Source organism: Lissotriton helveticus, chromosome 10, assembly GCF_964261635.1.
Source record: "Lissotriton helveticus chromosome 10, aLisHel1.1, whole genome shotgun sequence".
Taxonomy (NCBI): Eukaryota; Metazoa; Chordata; class Amphibia; order Caudata; family Salamandridae; genus Lissotriton; species Lissotriton helveticus.
In genome coordinates this window covers 1145389488-1145405699 of record NC_136071.1, presented here as the reverse complement: position 1 = coordinate 1145405699, position 16212 = coordinate 1145389488, and the positions used below count along the sequence as shown (strand labels likewise).

At 44.3% G+C, this 16212-nt stretch overlaps 1 protein-coding gene across 3 annotated transcripts in view; it reads right to left on the bottom strand.

Annotated features, from left to right (window-relative positions):
* AZI2 (5-azacytidine induced 2) overlaps window positions 1–16212 on the bottom strand; it is a 174908-nt gene that overhangs the window by 137908 nt on the left and 20788 nt on the right. For all 3 annotated transcript variants that reach the window (XM_078663951.1, XM_078663952.1, XM_078663950.1), the window contains exons 2-3: window positions 13757–13869; window positions 8683–8906 (exon numbers count right to left, since the gene is read on the bottom strand). In XM_078663951.1, the coding sequence (XP_078520077.1) occupies window positions 8683–8901 (219 nt within the window). In that variant the 5' untranslated portion in view covers window positions 8902–8906; window positions 13757–13869. The remainder of the gene's footprint in view (window positions 1–8682; window positions 8907–13756; window positions 13870–16212) is intronic.

Here is a 16212-nt window from a genome sequence, read left to right as displayed (position 1 = left end):
AGGTTATTATAGTGGTTAATCACCACTATTACATGGCCCTTTACATGTTCTAGTATTAGGATTTGGGAGTGGTGTCCCACAGGGTGGTAGGAGATCAAGCATACTGGGAGTTTAACTGATGTTAAGATCACTAACCCACCTTTAGCCCTACCCATACCTGCCCTTACTGCCGGGTTATTATAAGACACAAACCCATCATATTTGATATCGGTAGTTGCCCAGGTCTCTTGCAGGCATAAAATTTCAAAGTCGGTGAGGATCTCGTTCCACCCTAGGGATGCCGATTGCCTACTCCACCCTGCAACATTCCAACTAGCAAACCTAAAACCTGGGGAACAAGGAAGGGATTGAATGGGTGCTGGTACCGTGGTAATAAGGAGGTTATTGGGAGGTAGAGGGGCCAATGGAACTGGATAAGCCGCGGGGAGCACCGGGGCAGTCAGGGATATTACAGTGTCTGGAGTAGGGATAGGACCACTGCCGGACGTTACAGTAGACCCTTTGTCGAAGGGAGAAATAACAGGGTCTAGGGCTGTGGGCAGTCAGTCAACACCATTGAGGCCACTCAGGCAACTAAAACGATTATAATCGTAAAAGGGTGTCAATAGGGGTTGAAAAACAGGTCGTGCTGGGTAACCACAAGATCCGCCCCCCCGATCAACCCTTGTCCAGTTACCCTGGGCTTGGTGACGGTGCATATGTATGGGCGGGAAATAGAATGATACTGGCAGGGTCCGGATGGTGGATTCATGAGATCTATTCGACCCAGCACAGATGTAATGAACAGTCCTTGGGTCTCTAAAGCTCACTATAATACAATCCCCTGTAATTGTCTTCCTGATCTTGCCCAGCCAGGGTACCCTTCTCACCATCACAATTTTGTTACTAAAATATGCAGGGAGTGGTCTATTCCAATTCAACCATTTGATTACTTGGTTTTTGAGTGAATGGAAATTCTCACCTTCCCCCACCTCAAGGGGGGGAACCCCGGCCATAACCACCATAAAGTCGTTAGCCTCAGGAGGGAGGTCAGGTCTCCGGGGTCTGGGGGTGGGTTTCTCTGGTAATGGGGGTGGAATACAGTCACCAGTTTTAGCCCCACTGGGGTTTATCATTAGGGGAATTATACCTGGGGATTGTGAGGGAGGAATGTCAGTATTGCTATGATGGGAGTGAGTTGGTTTAGCCATAAGTGGTTGCAAAGGAGGGGTGGCAGAAGTCGCCATGGAGGGTCCCGGAATAGCTAAGAGGGGTTGTGGGATATGGGACGTGGTAGGAGGGGGCTTGGTCTCAAAGGGTCTACCAGGGGGGTTAGTCTGTGATTTCAAACTACTTAGTGTTGCCTCGAGAATAGTGAGTCTGATCTCCACTTTCTTGATACTCTCGCTGATGGGCAAGAGCAGAGATCTAAGTAGGAATGACAGATTCCCCAGGGAGGCAGCCGGAGGCAGTGTATTAGGCGGGTTATTTGCAGGGGCAGTGGCAGAATCCATTGCATTGATGCACTTATCGGGAACTGGGGCGGGCTTAGAGGGTTTTCCGAATCAGAATGGGAGAGTTTGGGTTTACCTTGTCCTCCCCTCGTCTTCCTTCTACGCTTCTTGGGCGGTGGGCCGTGCAACTTTACCACAGTAACTAGTTAGCTTTCCTAGTTTTCGGGGTTTGGGTAGGTTGGGATGTAAGGTCAACAGCCGTACAACTGTGGCTGGTGGATAGGGTAACCTTAGGGGCCTGTGCGGCAGGTTGGCAGGGGCTAATGGTACAATCCCTCAGCAGAAGAGGGACACCTTCCTGTGATAATAGCTCCTCACTGGGGTTCGAAGAATAGCCACCCTCTGGGAGGATAGGGGTATCTACCAGGGGTCTAGGTTTCAGGATTTCGATGGAGCGACGGCGCTCGGCCCTGCGTTCTGCCAGGGAGGAGTCCATATCCCCATCCCCATCCTCCAAGGGGCGTGAGAAATAATTATCCAGGGTTCTATTCTTCACCCCCCCAGGCTTCACAGTGGATTTATCCAAGGCTGGTGAAGGCATGGCAGGTAAATAGTACCGCGGTGGAAAACAGGGGCTAAATCAAAACCAATACCCTATAACATAAACAAGAGGGTAGACCAAGCCCGGCCTACTCCGGCCTATGAGGGCCTAAGAGGGCCCGCCCTTTGCCCGGGCTTCGCCCCGGGCTGCGGCCCGCGCGTGTCCCGCGTGCGCGTGGACAGGCGGGGTTAAATAGATAGGGGTGGGGAGGGCGGGAAGAGTCGCAGGTGCGCTGATGACCAGAGCGCTACTCCTGCTGGGACTCGCAGTCCCGCCCTGACAACCCAGCAAGCTTCTCAGCTTCAGTTCAGGGAATCCAGGCAGCAGATGGCAAAGTTCTTATATCTCCCGCGATATAAAGCACCACAGCGTCTCTCAGTACACTCCCAGGCTGCGAGCGGCACCCCAGACAATCAAAAATATGGGCGGAGTGAAGGCGAGGCTTCCACAACATACTCGACTACTGCATGCCTCGCAGAGCGACTAGTGCATACGCGCTGCCGCTAGGCTCGACCTAAAAAATGCTGGAAACAGCATCTTGCATTCTTTTGGTTTGAATTGCTGCTGCAAGCCTGCTATAGGATTATTACTAGAACACATCTCAAATTATTATTATCTACTTTAAAGGCATAGTTAGGAAAAGAGTGAATAATGGATACTTTGGCGAAGGACCAGCATTTTTGTAGCATCATAAAAAAAGCAAATATGCACACATGGTTTTACATTACAGGAAAAACAAGCATTTACAATGCAACGGTTTCGCCTTTGGAAAAGTTTGAGCTATTGGCATTGTAAATGACAAAATTTGTATTTATGTGTTGGTTTTGAAAACAGATAAATAAATGGCATGGTCATTTACATTGCCAATAGCTCTAACTTTTCCAAAGGCGAAACCGTTGCATTGTAAATGCTTGTTTTTACATGCGTACACCTGTTTACTTAATTGATGTTTATATTACCCCCTTGTTCTTTCTTTCTGCCTATTGTAAAGCGCTCTGATATCCTTCGGGATCTTGTTCGCGCTACATAAAACTTTATAAATAGATAGATAGATAGACGTGACCTTATGTAAGGTAACTGGTGCTCATGAAAAGAGCTCCAATACCTTCGGGTCGAGTCTGCACTGTATAGAACTGTAAAAAAAATATATATAATAATAATACAGGGTTATTCATCTTACTCTACTTTACTGCACCAGGCAATCATGAAAACCAACCCCCATCAGCACTGCTTACAACAAGCACTTCCTGCAGGCCTGTGGCCCCGAGCACGGCCCAACGACGCTCTCTGGCTCAGCCTGGCACTCACTGGGGAGGCACTTCTGGTTGACAAAGTTTAATTCAGCAGAGCACTGAACCCACCTTGTGTGCAGCGCCGTCAGGGTCAAAGATGTGTCTAAAAAGGACATTTCAGTAACTATTTTGTTGGGGTTTCACCTTCAAAGACCTACATGAAGTCTTTCACACAAGTTACAGTAAAATAAGTACATGTTACAGTAATTCGTGAAAAATGCACTCTTTTAGGTTGTGAAACCTAAATTACACACCTAAGCAATCTGAAAACATGGAAGCAATTGGACCGCTGCTGTCGTCTTTATATTACATATACTAATCCCCATTGCATTTTGATACAACGTCCCTCTTCCTAAAGAAAAATCCCTTATATTATGTGAATACATATATGCAACCAACATAATAAAAAACGTGTCTCAAGCTGGACAGTTTGTCATCTTATCAGTGTAACCAAAGCACAATATTAAAATCTAACCAGGTGGCCACTGCTGGGCGAGCAAGGACGAGGGGCTCTTTAGTCCTGGTCAGGCTGTTGTAAACCTGTATGCCTGTGGGATATCCTGCTGGTGGAACCCAGGTCGCCCTGCTGCTGCTGCTCCTAGTATCCTTGTAGAGCGATAACAAACGCTGCCTGCGGGCACATGGACTCGCCAGTCCTCGCCGAACCACGCATAGCAACATATCTGCAACCTTGTCCAAGTGACCCGCAGAAAAGAAACGGGTTCTCTAGTTGCTACCTACTAACCAGCACCTCTCCCGCTGAAGCGTGGAATCGGAACATGCTGTAAGCCATGTATATTGGTGGCGGTGGCTGGCCACTGCCGGGGCGCACCCGCTGCACGATACGCTTGCAGCCATTTTAAAGTGCCCAATTCCTGTATTTGATATACAGAACGTTCATGAAGTAAAATACTTTTGAGGTATTTTGGTCGAACAACACATGGTAATGTACTTTTTTCGTGGTTTGTGGAGTATTCGGTGCGCCTCTATTTAAAATATTTCGACATTTAAAACTAGTTACGAGCAGCGCATTATGACGTGGCGTCTTCAATCACAATGTAAAAGACTTGGCACGTTACAAAAGGATCATGTGCTGCCTTTTATTTTGTATTTTCTGGTTAACTAAATTAACGGTACAGCAATTCAATAGCAAAACTTCTTCATGGCCACTGTTTGGGGAGGTGTATTTAAACGCACATTGACGAGCCGCAAGTGCACGCAAGGGGTGGAGTTCTCAAGGGTGACTTTTTCTGAGAACCTGAAGGGGCGGCTTTATAAATTCCGACGACTTGGTGTATTGTACTTAACAGTGTGATGCGAAGGTCGTTGAGATCTGGGGTGCTGTCTTACAGCACAGACTGAACATAAGTCGTAAGTACATACGGTGAACACCGGGGATGTTTTTTTTTTTTTTTTTGAGACCCTGGTGGGCGGGCTTTTAAAGTCCAGCGACCAATGGAGATAGCCGAGGGTGGAGCGAACACCCAGCACAGACTGTAAGTACAGTCAGGAACGAGTGTAATCTCCACCCCCAGCTTCCCTTACAGGCTAAACGGCACCACGTGATTATTTCACAACCAAGGGATAGCTTTTAGCGTAGCTTAATAGAGATGACAGGCTATATATAGCCCCCCGACTGATTACTCCAGTCGTCATCGAGCGAAACTGATTTTACAAGGCACAAAACATGGCCACCGCAACCAGCTGCCTGTTTGAGCAGACTAAGCAAAACGTCCGAAATGCAAGTTCATGCTCTCCTGCGAACGTTGCATACTTTAGTGAATTAGCCGCCGTCACAGGTTTGTAATAGAGTCCTTCCAAAAAGTCTACAATATTTAAATTTGTATCAAATAGACCGTGACGCAGAGGGGAAAGAGGGTTTGTCATGGACAGAACACCGGCTTAGGTATGTAACTAGGTTAACGGATAGAGAAGGGTGAAGGCAAAATAATCAATACCCAATAAAAACAAGAAACAGGGGGGCAGAGGCTCCGGTAGACGCTGCTCGGAAAGCACAGCGTCCTGTAGGGATTCGGGGGCGTGCTCTCCCCTTCCCATTGGCTGGAAGGTAAAATTCCAGCCAATGGGAAGAGGAGAGGGCGTGACTTAAAAAAAGACACGGAAACGCCCCCGAATCGCACCAAGGCGGGCCCTGAACTCAGTGACGCTCCTCTCCTCCAATGGCTGGCCAGCATTTACGAGGCCAGCCAATGGAGAAGAGGGGCGTGTTCAGGCCCCATACTACTAACAAAAGATTTCGGCTCCGCCCACCCACTGCTTACGCAGTGGGACGGTAGCCGAAACCTAAAAATCTGTAATCCCAATATGTTACAGTGACAGCAAGTTAAATGTGCAAGCACAATTAGTTTATTGGCAATACGCAGCACTATTCACTAAGGCAGTTAAAACAGCAGGCACTTCCTAAACAAAAAAGCCATAAAATCCATAAATCAGCAATTACAATGTATTATAGTCAGTAAGTAAGCACATCTAATAACATAAAGTCCATGCCTCCCTACCACCAAAATCTAACCTGGACAGAGAGCACATCCAAGCAACTGCAAAACTGATTAGCGAGACAGAGACAACAACGCACACACTTTCTACCAAATTCACATTAATACAGAAGAAGAGAACCAAAGCATTACTCAACTTGCTCCTTGAAGCAAAAAACATAACACATGCAAAGGCACCTGTGCAACTGAGGTGGAGCATCCTCCATCAAAGTCCCATGACACACACATTCTTAACATTGTCTTATTCTGAATACGGTAAAGCTTTGTTTTAAGCCAGTTTATTTAGTAAGCCAGACATGGGCATACGCATGCTACCAGCAGGCAGGACATCACCCAATAAAACACTGAATACGAACTCCACAACAGATCAAACCTGCCCCATTTGTTGCAAACGTATCTTTGCAGGACATTTGCAAGGTGAACAATTCAGGTTTGCACAACATTCTCCTTTATTGCTATTGTCTCTGAATTAATAAGCAATAGAATGTCTATGCATGAGCTGGATCCCGGAAAACATTTTTAAACTGCTACGGTTCGTTTTCAAAGGTATATTTAAAAAAATCTTTGCACACGTGCATTTTCTTTATTTGTTACTGCATACGCAACAGCACTCAAACTTTACAGCAATAAAACCGGGGTCATCATGTTCTATTACAAAAGAGCCACCAAGGAAGCCTCACTGTGCTGCTTCATAATCTACAACTTCTCTCCTTAGCAAGGTAAAAAAGCCGGATATGATTCTAGGCGCCAGGGTGTCATTAGCCCCCGCCTGTAGATGGGTGCTCTACCCTGCAGCTGCCACAACTAAGAAACGTCAAATACTATCCTTCCTGCCTCCTCTCTCTTCTTCCCACTGAGCTCCAGGTTTGGGTGCTGCCATAAACTACTGCAATCCAGAACTGGGTCAGGTTTGAAATTCCATGCTTTGCGTCCAAATGCACTAAAAAACAAGGGTTCACGGTGGTACTTTTCACAAACAATATGTTATTAATAGACAATTCATTTTTCGTGGCAATTGCAACAAAAACAAGGAATGTGTTATTTCATGAAGACATACAGTTTCCACCAATCCAATCAATACTCTTTTTAAGTAAAAAAAAAGTTCAAAGTGCTCAAGTGTTCATGTTGTGGGTGAAGGTAGGAACAAGCATATATAGTACATGTAGAACATGTCGTGATGGTGGTACAGAGTGAATCGGAAGTATCCAACTGCCCTACTCTAGAAAAATAGTTCAACTGATCTTGTTGTTCTACCTAATTAACGGGTCATCACATGAACAATACGCATTTGCAATTCAATAGGTCTCGCATTCACAATAGTTTGAGCTGTTGGCACGGTAAATGACAATGCATTTTATTTATGTTTTGAGTTTTAAAACATAAATAAAAGGCATTGTCATTTACAATACTAATAGCTTAAACACTCGCTAATGCAAGACCTAATGAATTGCAATAAAGGGACTTTTCAGCCGCTTGTTTGTTTGTAAATATCAGAGGAAGAGACCGTCCTGCAACGTCTTCAAAGCAGGGATACATGGTGCAGTGAAGATGTGTTAGTGTTGTAAATTACACAGACACAAAGTGTGAAGTGAGAATTACATATGATCCGAGCTATAAACACTAACAAAGCGCTCCAACACCTTTCGCTCTGTGATTACACGGTTGCGGCTCAGGAGGAAGAGTGGGGGGGGGGGGCTATTTCCCACCCTCTCCGTGATTTGAGTGTGCAGTGTGGCATTGTGTAATGTCATTGCTATCAGTGGCCTCATAAGAAACAATCCAGCTGTGGTAGGGCCCAGGCTTAACCTCCTGGTGCAGGGCGGGCTATGCTTTATGGCAGCCATGGAGGGAGGGATGGTATCGGCTGCACCTCCGGTCTCGTACAGTGTCCCAGCTATTACTAGTGAACGAGAGGCGCGGAGGTGGTGGTATTGGTGGTGGTTGTGGTATTGTCCAAGATAAACCTGTGGTGAGTCTCACTGTGAATTTACGACCCTCTACATTACATTCCTCAAAAATAAAAGGCCCTTGAACAAAGAAGATTTGGCCAAGAAAACACACGTTATACTTTCTTCTTCAATAGTTAAACTTAACATTGTAAGGCCTTGAAGACCTGCACCCGACACAGACAAGATGACAACTAGAATCAGTACACCATGAGGCATCCTACACGACTCAAAATGATCCATGGCCAGGATCTCAGGTGTGTAAAATCATGGAAGTCAGTAGTACGAATGAGTTCAATGGGTGGGAGAGAAATATAAAATAAGGTTCCTCGTTCCTCTTCTCAGTCTTTGGAGTCTTCCCTGACTCGTCAGAAGAGCGAGAGCAGATATGGATAGCAGTGTGAATTGTCAAAGATTTAAACTGGTTCCTCAGGACACCTCAGAATTAAGGCTGGACTTTTTGCATTTGTCCACAGATGCAAATCGCAGAACACACCTGACATTTTTCATCCAGCTTGCCGAGCAGATGCAGAAATAAAATTAAAAGGCACTGTGCCTCTTACGTTAAGAAAACCATTAAAAAGCAAGTTTATGGGTCACAAGCATGGAACCTACTAAAATATCGAGCATTTTACCACGCAAAATGGCAAACTGACTTATTTCCATATGACAGAATTAAAAGAACGAGTAGCTACTAGATTCTAAATATTTTTTTAGTCAATTTACATTTTGCAATGAGGTTACTTGATAGCACTCACCCAGAATGCAAATCAAACTCTCTGGCATCAGGTTCTACACCCAAACTACACTCTGTAATGCTCTGCGCGCATACAAATTCTCGGACAGTAGAATTAACAAGTGAAGATTGTATGTGCCTCCTATAACGTAGGTTACCTGGTCTTCTAGCAGCCTTACTCTTTTCTTAAGAAAAGAGTTCTCCTTTTCAGACTCCTTTAGCCGTTTCTTGATATCTTCATATGCCGTGACAAGTGCAAAGTGTGATGCAACTGACTCATCTCCTGAAAAGGAAGAAAGCGGGACGTCCTTATTCCGCTTCCTAGTGTTCTCCGCTTTCTCACGGTCCAAAATAAAGAAGTCATCATCTAAATCCATGGCAGCTGTTTTAGAAAGAAAGAGACATATGTAAAGAGAATATTCTTACTTGACAAATTTTCATGCAAGAAAAACAAAAAGCAGCTTTTAAGTAAAAAAAACTGGGAAAGCGTTTAAATACACCCACCCACCTTGTATCTTACTTTCAGAATAGCTTTCCAGATAATCACCCTCTGTGATAATGACAACATAAGAGTTCAAATGGAATAGTTTCCCACCAGCTGACATTATATGGTAAATTTCACCTAGGATTCCCATAGTAATAGTACGGTAGATGGATCCTTAAGTCGTGGAATAAGGAACCTTTGAATGTATTTAACATGCTGTTTTATGATACATATTTATATGGAACTAACATGTCACAAGAATAGACAAAAAGTAAATTATTTTACATACCATTCTTTCATGCTTTTCAATGCCCTCTCAATTCTCAAGCCCTTAGTCCAGGTAGTCAGGGTGACAGTGAACGTTACGTCCGCCACCTTACCTTTAATCTGCAAGCCAAAATTGGAGTTTACCGCCGACCCTGCTGTGAACCCTATGGGTTTGTATGAACCATTGTCATGGCAGTTTACACAAAGCCATTTAAAAGTTTGGTGTGTGTCCCTCATTAATGAGGGGCGCTTATAACAAACTTTAAATAAAAAAAAATCCCAAAACATACTCCCAAGGAAGGAGTTTATTTTTGGAAAAGTAAAAACTACTGTCCTTAACACCATAGGAGTTCTCTCTTGTGGTGGGAGGGTAATTTTTATGCGCAGCGCATGCTCTGTCACTTGCAAGACATTTTGTTTATATACAAGAGGCTTAGACACACCCATTGCTTACTATTGGTTGCCTTCTGGTCACTCTGATTTGCTGGTTTCCCCGCTTGTCCGTGGGTGCAGCTGCCACTTCCTCGCTTTGGCTCTCCCCTGAAGCATGGCCCAAGTACCTGTGTCCTTCTACTGCCCGCGCTTTTGGGAGCCACTTTTTTCTTTTTAGATCTCGCCTGGCGTTAGCAGAGCGCATGCGCTGCTCTCGCCATGGCGAGGGACTTTTGGAATCAATACTGATTCCAGGCGTGCAAGCGGTGGGACAGAAGATGTGCATGCGGGGACTGGAGGCTTTACTGGCGGCGTGATACTTTGGGGACTTTTTTTACGCCGCCGGTAAAGCCAGTCCCCGCGTGCTCATCTTCTGTCTGCCCTGTAAAGAGCCGTTCATGTCCCATGACGGGCTGATTGGAGAATGAATTTTCTCCACTATGAAACCTCCATGAATGCATTCCAAAGGCTACATAAAGCGCCAAGAATCCAAGTAACTGGAGAATGTTGTCCTGTACATATAGTTAGTAATACCTAGGCTATCAGTACAAATTAATGAACACCAGGAAGCAGGTAGGCGTGGGTAACTGATGTAGCATTTCCTTTTGCAAAACAAGGCAAATTTCAAAATGGGCCCTGATTTAGTTTGCTAGTGCTTTGGATGTCACCCCCCAGTCTTGCGCATCAGAGATGTTCCCGCTTTTTATTCTAACCGATGTAACCTATTCGCGAATCAGGTCCGGTTTTGCATACCCCTATACATTTCCTACATAATTCCAGTCAATTGCCAATTAAACCGCATAGGTAATCATTGCGCTACAGAAAGCTGCTCTCTCTCAAGTCTGTATCTAGAGAGCTTCGCGTTCTCGCGCATTTTCTGTCCCTTCACCGGTATTGGCAGTATCCAGGGCACATCTGTATTCCGGGCACTCCGTGTCTGTCGCCGTTGTGTGCTCTCCAGGTTTGAGATCCTTGGGGAGAGGTGGGGGCGCAGCAGTCAGACTGACTTCCATCAGGCGTTCCTGTGCCGCGAGACACATTAGCGCTCTCGTGCTCTGCCCAGACAGCGAGATCAAACCTGCAATCTCCATGTGATAAATGGTGCAGTCCCAGCTAACGGGCTGCGTGCCGGAGCCAAGGTCGGGGGATCTCATTCCTGTCCTAGTTAGAGGTAGTTAGCAGGCCAGAAACATAAACAAAGTGCGAGACGGGGACACACATGGAATAGTGAGTAGACAGGAGACTTGTAAGGGCTGGCGTGTCGCAGCGCAAGTGGCACTTAACTCACTGTCTGCCTATAGGCAGGGACACTGGAAATGAACGGCTGGGGAGGATCAAATTATCCGTCAAGAAAAGGCATATTATATGGCGCAATGCCGTACATTTTGTGATAGTATAGCTTGAGTGTTGTCATTTTTACACTCAGTAACACTGTCTTACAAAACATCTCACCAATATACAGCTATAATTAAATAAAATTTAACTAGTAGCCTGGGTGGGAGGGAGAGGGGGGGCGAGGTGCGCTACCAGGGCTAAAGAGCACTACAGCCCCCAGAATCTCACGGGCGCGAGGGAAGCCCATTCTGCCCGCACCGGATGTCAATTGCACAAGGGTGAAGCTCAAGTCAAGGGCAGGCCTGTCCGTGTCTTGAGGAGGTTGGGCCGGGCCACCCCTCTTGGGTTCCCTAAAAAGGTACTGTGATCCACTCTCATCTTTAGCCGTCTCGTTCGTTTTAGAAGCCGGGTTTGCTGTTTTACACTTGGTATCCTCTAGACTAGACAGACATGACATGAACAACTCCAGGCTTCATGGTAGCTCCCCAAGATTACTTCTGCTGAAACTCAGGAGGCTTGCAATAATCTTTGAACAAGCGGAGTCTCAAAATCCCCCAAAACTTTGTTGTGCCCCCAACGCTTTAGTGATCCTTGCCTATAATTTTTTATTTTGGGGTTTCGCTTAGTTTAGTTTTTTAATCTTGAGGCTTATTATTAACCATTGCATTTTCGGTAAGTTTGAGGCAAGAGTGGGAAATCCACACTAGTTGCAATAGGCTATTTTTGATTTGGGCCTCCTCTGTGTTTTTTTCTAGGCTAAGGTTTTAGTAGTGGATTGAGCCTGATTCGACTCATCCTAGTTTTAGTTGTCGTTCACATTGTAATTATTTATTAGTTAAAGTTTGTTTTACCATGCTATTCTTTCTATTGCTCTTTGCTGTACCATCTACATATTTTGTAATAGCAGAACTTAATGGGGAAACGTAAGGCATCAGAACCCGCCAAGGGAATACCCACAAATGGCAAGGTAATGAACTCTAATATTTGTACCCTGAACGAAATTGACCTGGAGAAGGTGAAATCAATTGTTGGTAAGACCAGCCCCAAGCCAAGTCTAACAAGCATTGGCATAGCCAATAGGTCTCGCCTTTAGGACCTTATAAGTGTTTAGTTATCCAGCACAAGATCCTTGGTTTAACAACATCACCTGTTGCATGGTTAAACACTTATAAGGTCAAAGAGGCCAGACCTATTGGCTACTCCAATGCTTGTTGTTTAAGCACTCTACAGTCTTCTGCAAGTGGCTCCCTCCAGTATTTCTTTTCCATGTGTATGCTCCCTTCCACCCGCCCTCCCGTTGTCTATGTTTGCTTGTTCCATAACACCTACCCCGCCCTTTTTGGTGCTGACACCCCACCCGTTTAAAAAAAAACCCAAAAGGAAGTGCTGCGATGTGGACACCGCAGGCTGCATCGTATCTGTTGTAACGCACTTGGTATAGCCCTCTCCCTCACCCCTGCCTTTGTCCTGCCATTGGAACGTTCTTACTGTCTGTGAACCAACATTCTACAACTGTCTTGGAACCTGTTGGTGGTGGAAGACAGACTAAAGATTCTTCTTCAGCACTTACCTGGTGTTATGTCTTTTTAACATTAAATCTTTTTATCCTTCTCCCCACACTCCTCTCCCTCCTTTCATCATCAGTGTTCCCCCCTCTTTTTGTTGAAGCGCTCTACAGAGTATGTCTTTTGCACCCGACTTCCTCATATATTTCTTCCCTGTCAGTCTGCTTCCTAACTTGCCCACCCTCCAGTTGTCCGTGTCTGCTTGCTCTCTCCCATTGCCATTCTTTGCATGTTTCCTCCCACCGTCCCTCTCTCTGTCCATATTCCCACACACCCGCCATAAAGGGGAAAAAAACACTATGACAAGGCCAGTGCTGGCTGCTCCATAGTGTTTTTTTCTAACTTTCAGCAATGCTGCTTAACAGCCAAGCTGCTGAACAACCTGGCTAAAAGACATTCTCAAAGCCAATATATCTCACTTAGGTGAGATTTATTGGCTCTGTCAATGCCAGTTGTATTTTTACTGTCACTTGCCTCCAGGATATTTCTTAGGGTGCAAGTGAAAAAAATAAAAAAATCTGGCAGCCCACTGTACATTGGGTAGACGGGACACATTGCTTACCTCTGACAGCCCATATTTCCTCAGAAGAATATGTACGCATTGTACATTTCGACTCCACTGGTGTAAACCAGGCAGTCCACCCAACTCCTAATTCAGCAGGCTGACCAAGAGTTTCTCGGACAGGGTACTTCCTCGCAGTTGCAATGGAGTACCCTGTCCGCAAACTCTAAATCAGGCCCTCTGATTCAATAATCCACATACATTTGTCTTTATTTGAGCACAGTAGCATTTCCACAAGAAACGTTTTGCAAGACAGCAACAAAATGGTACACAGGATAATGTCTGACTAGGTGGATACACATATGGAAAGTAAAGGTAGTTTAATTTTTTTAAGAGAGAAGCATAACAAACAATGTATTCATTAAAGGGGGTTTCTCACTGCCTCACGGGGGAAATTACGGAACATTTTGACAGCAACTACCTCAAAACCACCACACAATCAGCAAATACTGTAGACTCAACTAATATGCCTTCTCAAGTTCAACACATGATTGTCCCCTTTCTCTCCCTTACTACAAAAGTACAAAACAAAAATTAGGAAGCCAAGAGAAAGTTCTGTCAGTTCAAGTAAAACGTGTGGAGCTGACCTGCACAAAGTTCCCAGAGATAATCCGCCGAGACTTCAAATTTGCAGTGACTCACTGCACAGCCTTTAACTGCTCCTTCATAGTGATGGAAATATTAGCAACAGGCCTTGCACCTGCAAACCAAAGCCAGAAAAAAAACAAATATTGTAGATGGTAACGTGTGTAGACAATTCTGTCAATGTCAGCAATAAATCTACTTGAACTTTGATGACCCTTGGCTTCAGAAAAGTCCCGCCTACCCATAGCCAGCAACTAAAGAAACAATTAGGAAAACTAGAATTTAAAAAAAAAGACATTTTTGGAGTAAAATGAATAAAATCTCATTACACACAGGAAAGATGCACGTTTCATTATTAGCGATATAAGTATCATCTGACAAAGAATATTGTGGACATTGCGGGCTAGGGATCTTGTTTTGGGATTATGCTTTTGTATATTTTTAGGGTTACAATTTTAAGGGATTTTACTCAATCTGAAACTAATTCGAATAGTTTCTTCTGAATTGCCAATATAATGTAAAGTCCTTACTGGTTAGACCAAAATATTAGCTGTAAGGCACTTTGTTTCTGTATCATCCATTGTAAATGTGATTCTCTGGGTCAACTTCCTTATTTTTGATTTATACACCAGTAACAATACCTTGTTATAAAAACATGCATTTGTCAACTTCATCAGGAGCAAATTATCTAGGTGATCAAAGTGCTCCAGGTGTCATTAAAATGATGGTTCAACATGGAAATGTTTACTTAAATGGAAGCAAGTTTGGGAGGTGTGGTGAATGGGCACGGTAATTATTTCTGTTAAATTAGAGAGGTTTACCTTCTTTAGTGACACATGATACAGTTACAGTTGTTTGATCTGTCCTTCTGTTTTCAAAGTTCAAGGAAGAAGAGGGGCAGGGGCTGTTTAAGGGCATGCCTGTCACTCTCCAAAGCAGACAGCCTTCCTGCTTCCCAGGAGTAAGTGACAGCAAGGGGAAATTCAAAGACAGGCTGAAAAGAGGCGAGTGTGGAAACAGCTGTAGTACCTGGACCAGATTGCCCGGATTAATATTAGTTCCCCCTTAAATGAAAAAAACGATACTTGCTAGGCACACTCTCCAATTGGAAATAGATTTTTTTTTTAAAATAAGCTCAAACTGGTTTTCATTAAGTGGGAAAAGTCCTTCTGCGCCTCCAGTGGCGGGTCTTGTATTACATACAATATGCTTCATCATATTTCATAGGGAATGCTCATTTCGGTTACAGAAGGGAACAATTTGTTGGCAAGTCATATGTTCTAATGGAAAATAGCTATTGGGCAATATCACAACAGAGAAACGACCCTGGAGAGAGCCAATCAACTGCCCTACCCAAAGATTATGGGTTGCTTTAGGTCTGGCTTGATAGTGCAGATGTCTGCCGGCGTTGCGTTCACTATTCTTTAAACAAATTATGCACATACACACAGCGAGCATCAGAGGAGTAAACATATGCCACCTAATACTATTGACAGTTTGGTATATCATAACGTGTCCTAGGAAATGTTTCCATTACAATGTATGAGTGACTATTTTACAGCTAAAAAGTACAAACTATCACACAGTGTCGCATCCAATTCTTTATCTCACACATGCATTCAACATAAAAAGTAATCTTTTTTTTCCACTGAACAAGACATTTTTGTAAGCTTTTACAGGACTTGAGTTTGGCACATGGTGGCTGCTTTATTGGCTTTTAAATATGGAGATCAGAAAGGCGTCCCCCAAAGTCTTTGGGGAGCAATAAAAATGCTGAAATCAAGAGACTTAGCGCTGCCTCTTTGGGTCAGGCCACATGTTGGCAATTGGGCAAGTTGAAAGTCCGAGTGTGAGGACTAGAATTGGATTTGGATACTGCAATAAAAGAACAGTTGATACCACGACCTCGACACGTGATCTATTATTGAGTGCTCAGAGAATCGTTTGAATTCAATTTGGAAAAAACATTTTTCCCTGAAAGTGAATGATCGGGTGGCAGATGTTAGCATACGTAAGGAGACTGAAAAAGAGAAGCTAGTCAGTGATGAAGCATCAAGGGCAAGAGTGGAGGATGTAGCATCTAGCAAAGGGAATCACAGAAATGCTGTAAAGTGAAAGCTGAACATTGGGTTTGCATTAGAGATCCTTTGTTGTTAAAGAAAGGGTTGTCTAAGTTTAGGGATCCTATTCACGTGAGCAGAGTTTGTGTCAATTCAGTGCAGGTATCCAACGGACAGTGGTGGAATTTGTCACGAGTTGCAAGGGTGTGTAAATATGACGATTATAGTCTCACAAAGAAAGTTGTGGATGGGGTTAAAGAGGTGGCAAGTTTTCTTTTTGAAGGTAGTGAGTCTCTAAGAAAGAGTTCTCGTATCAGACAATTTCCTAAACGATTGTTGGATTAGTTTAAGTTGTGAAGGTGTTCATGGTCAGGTGATTGCCAGAAAATTTGCTGGAC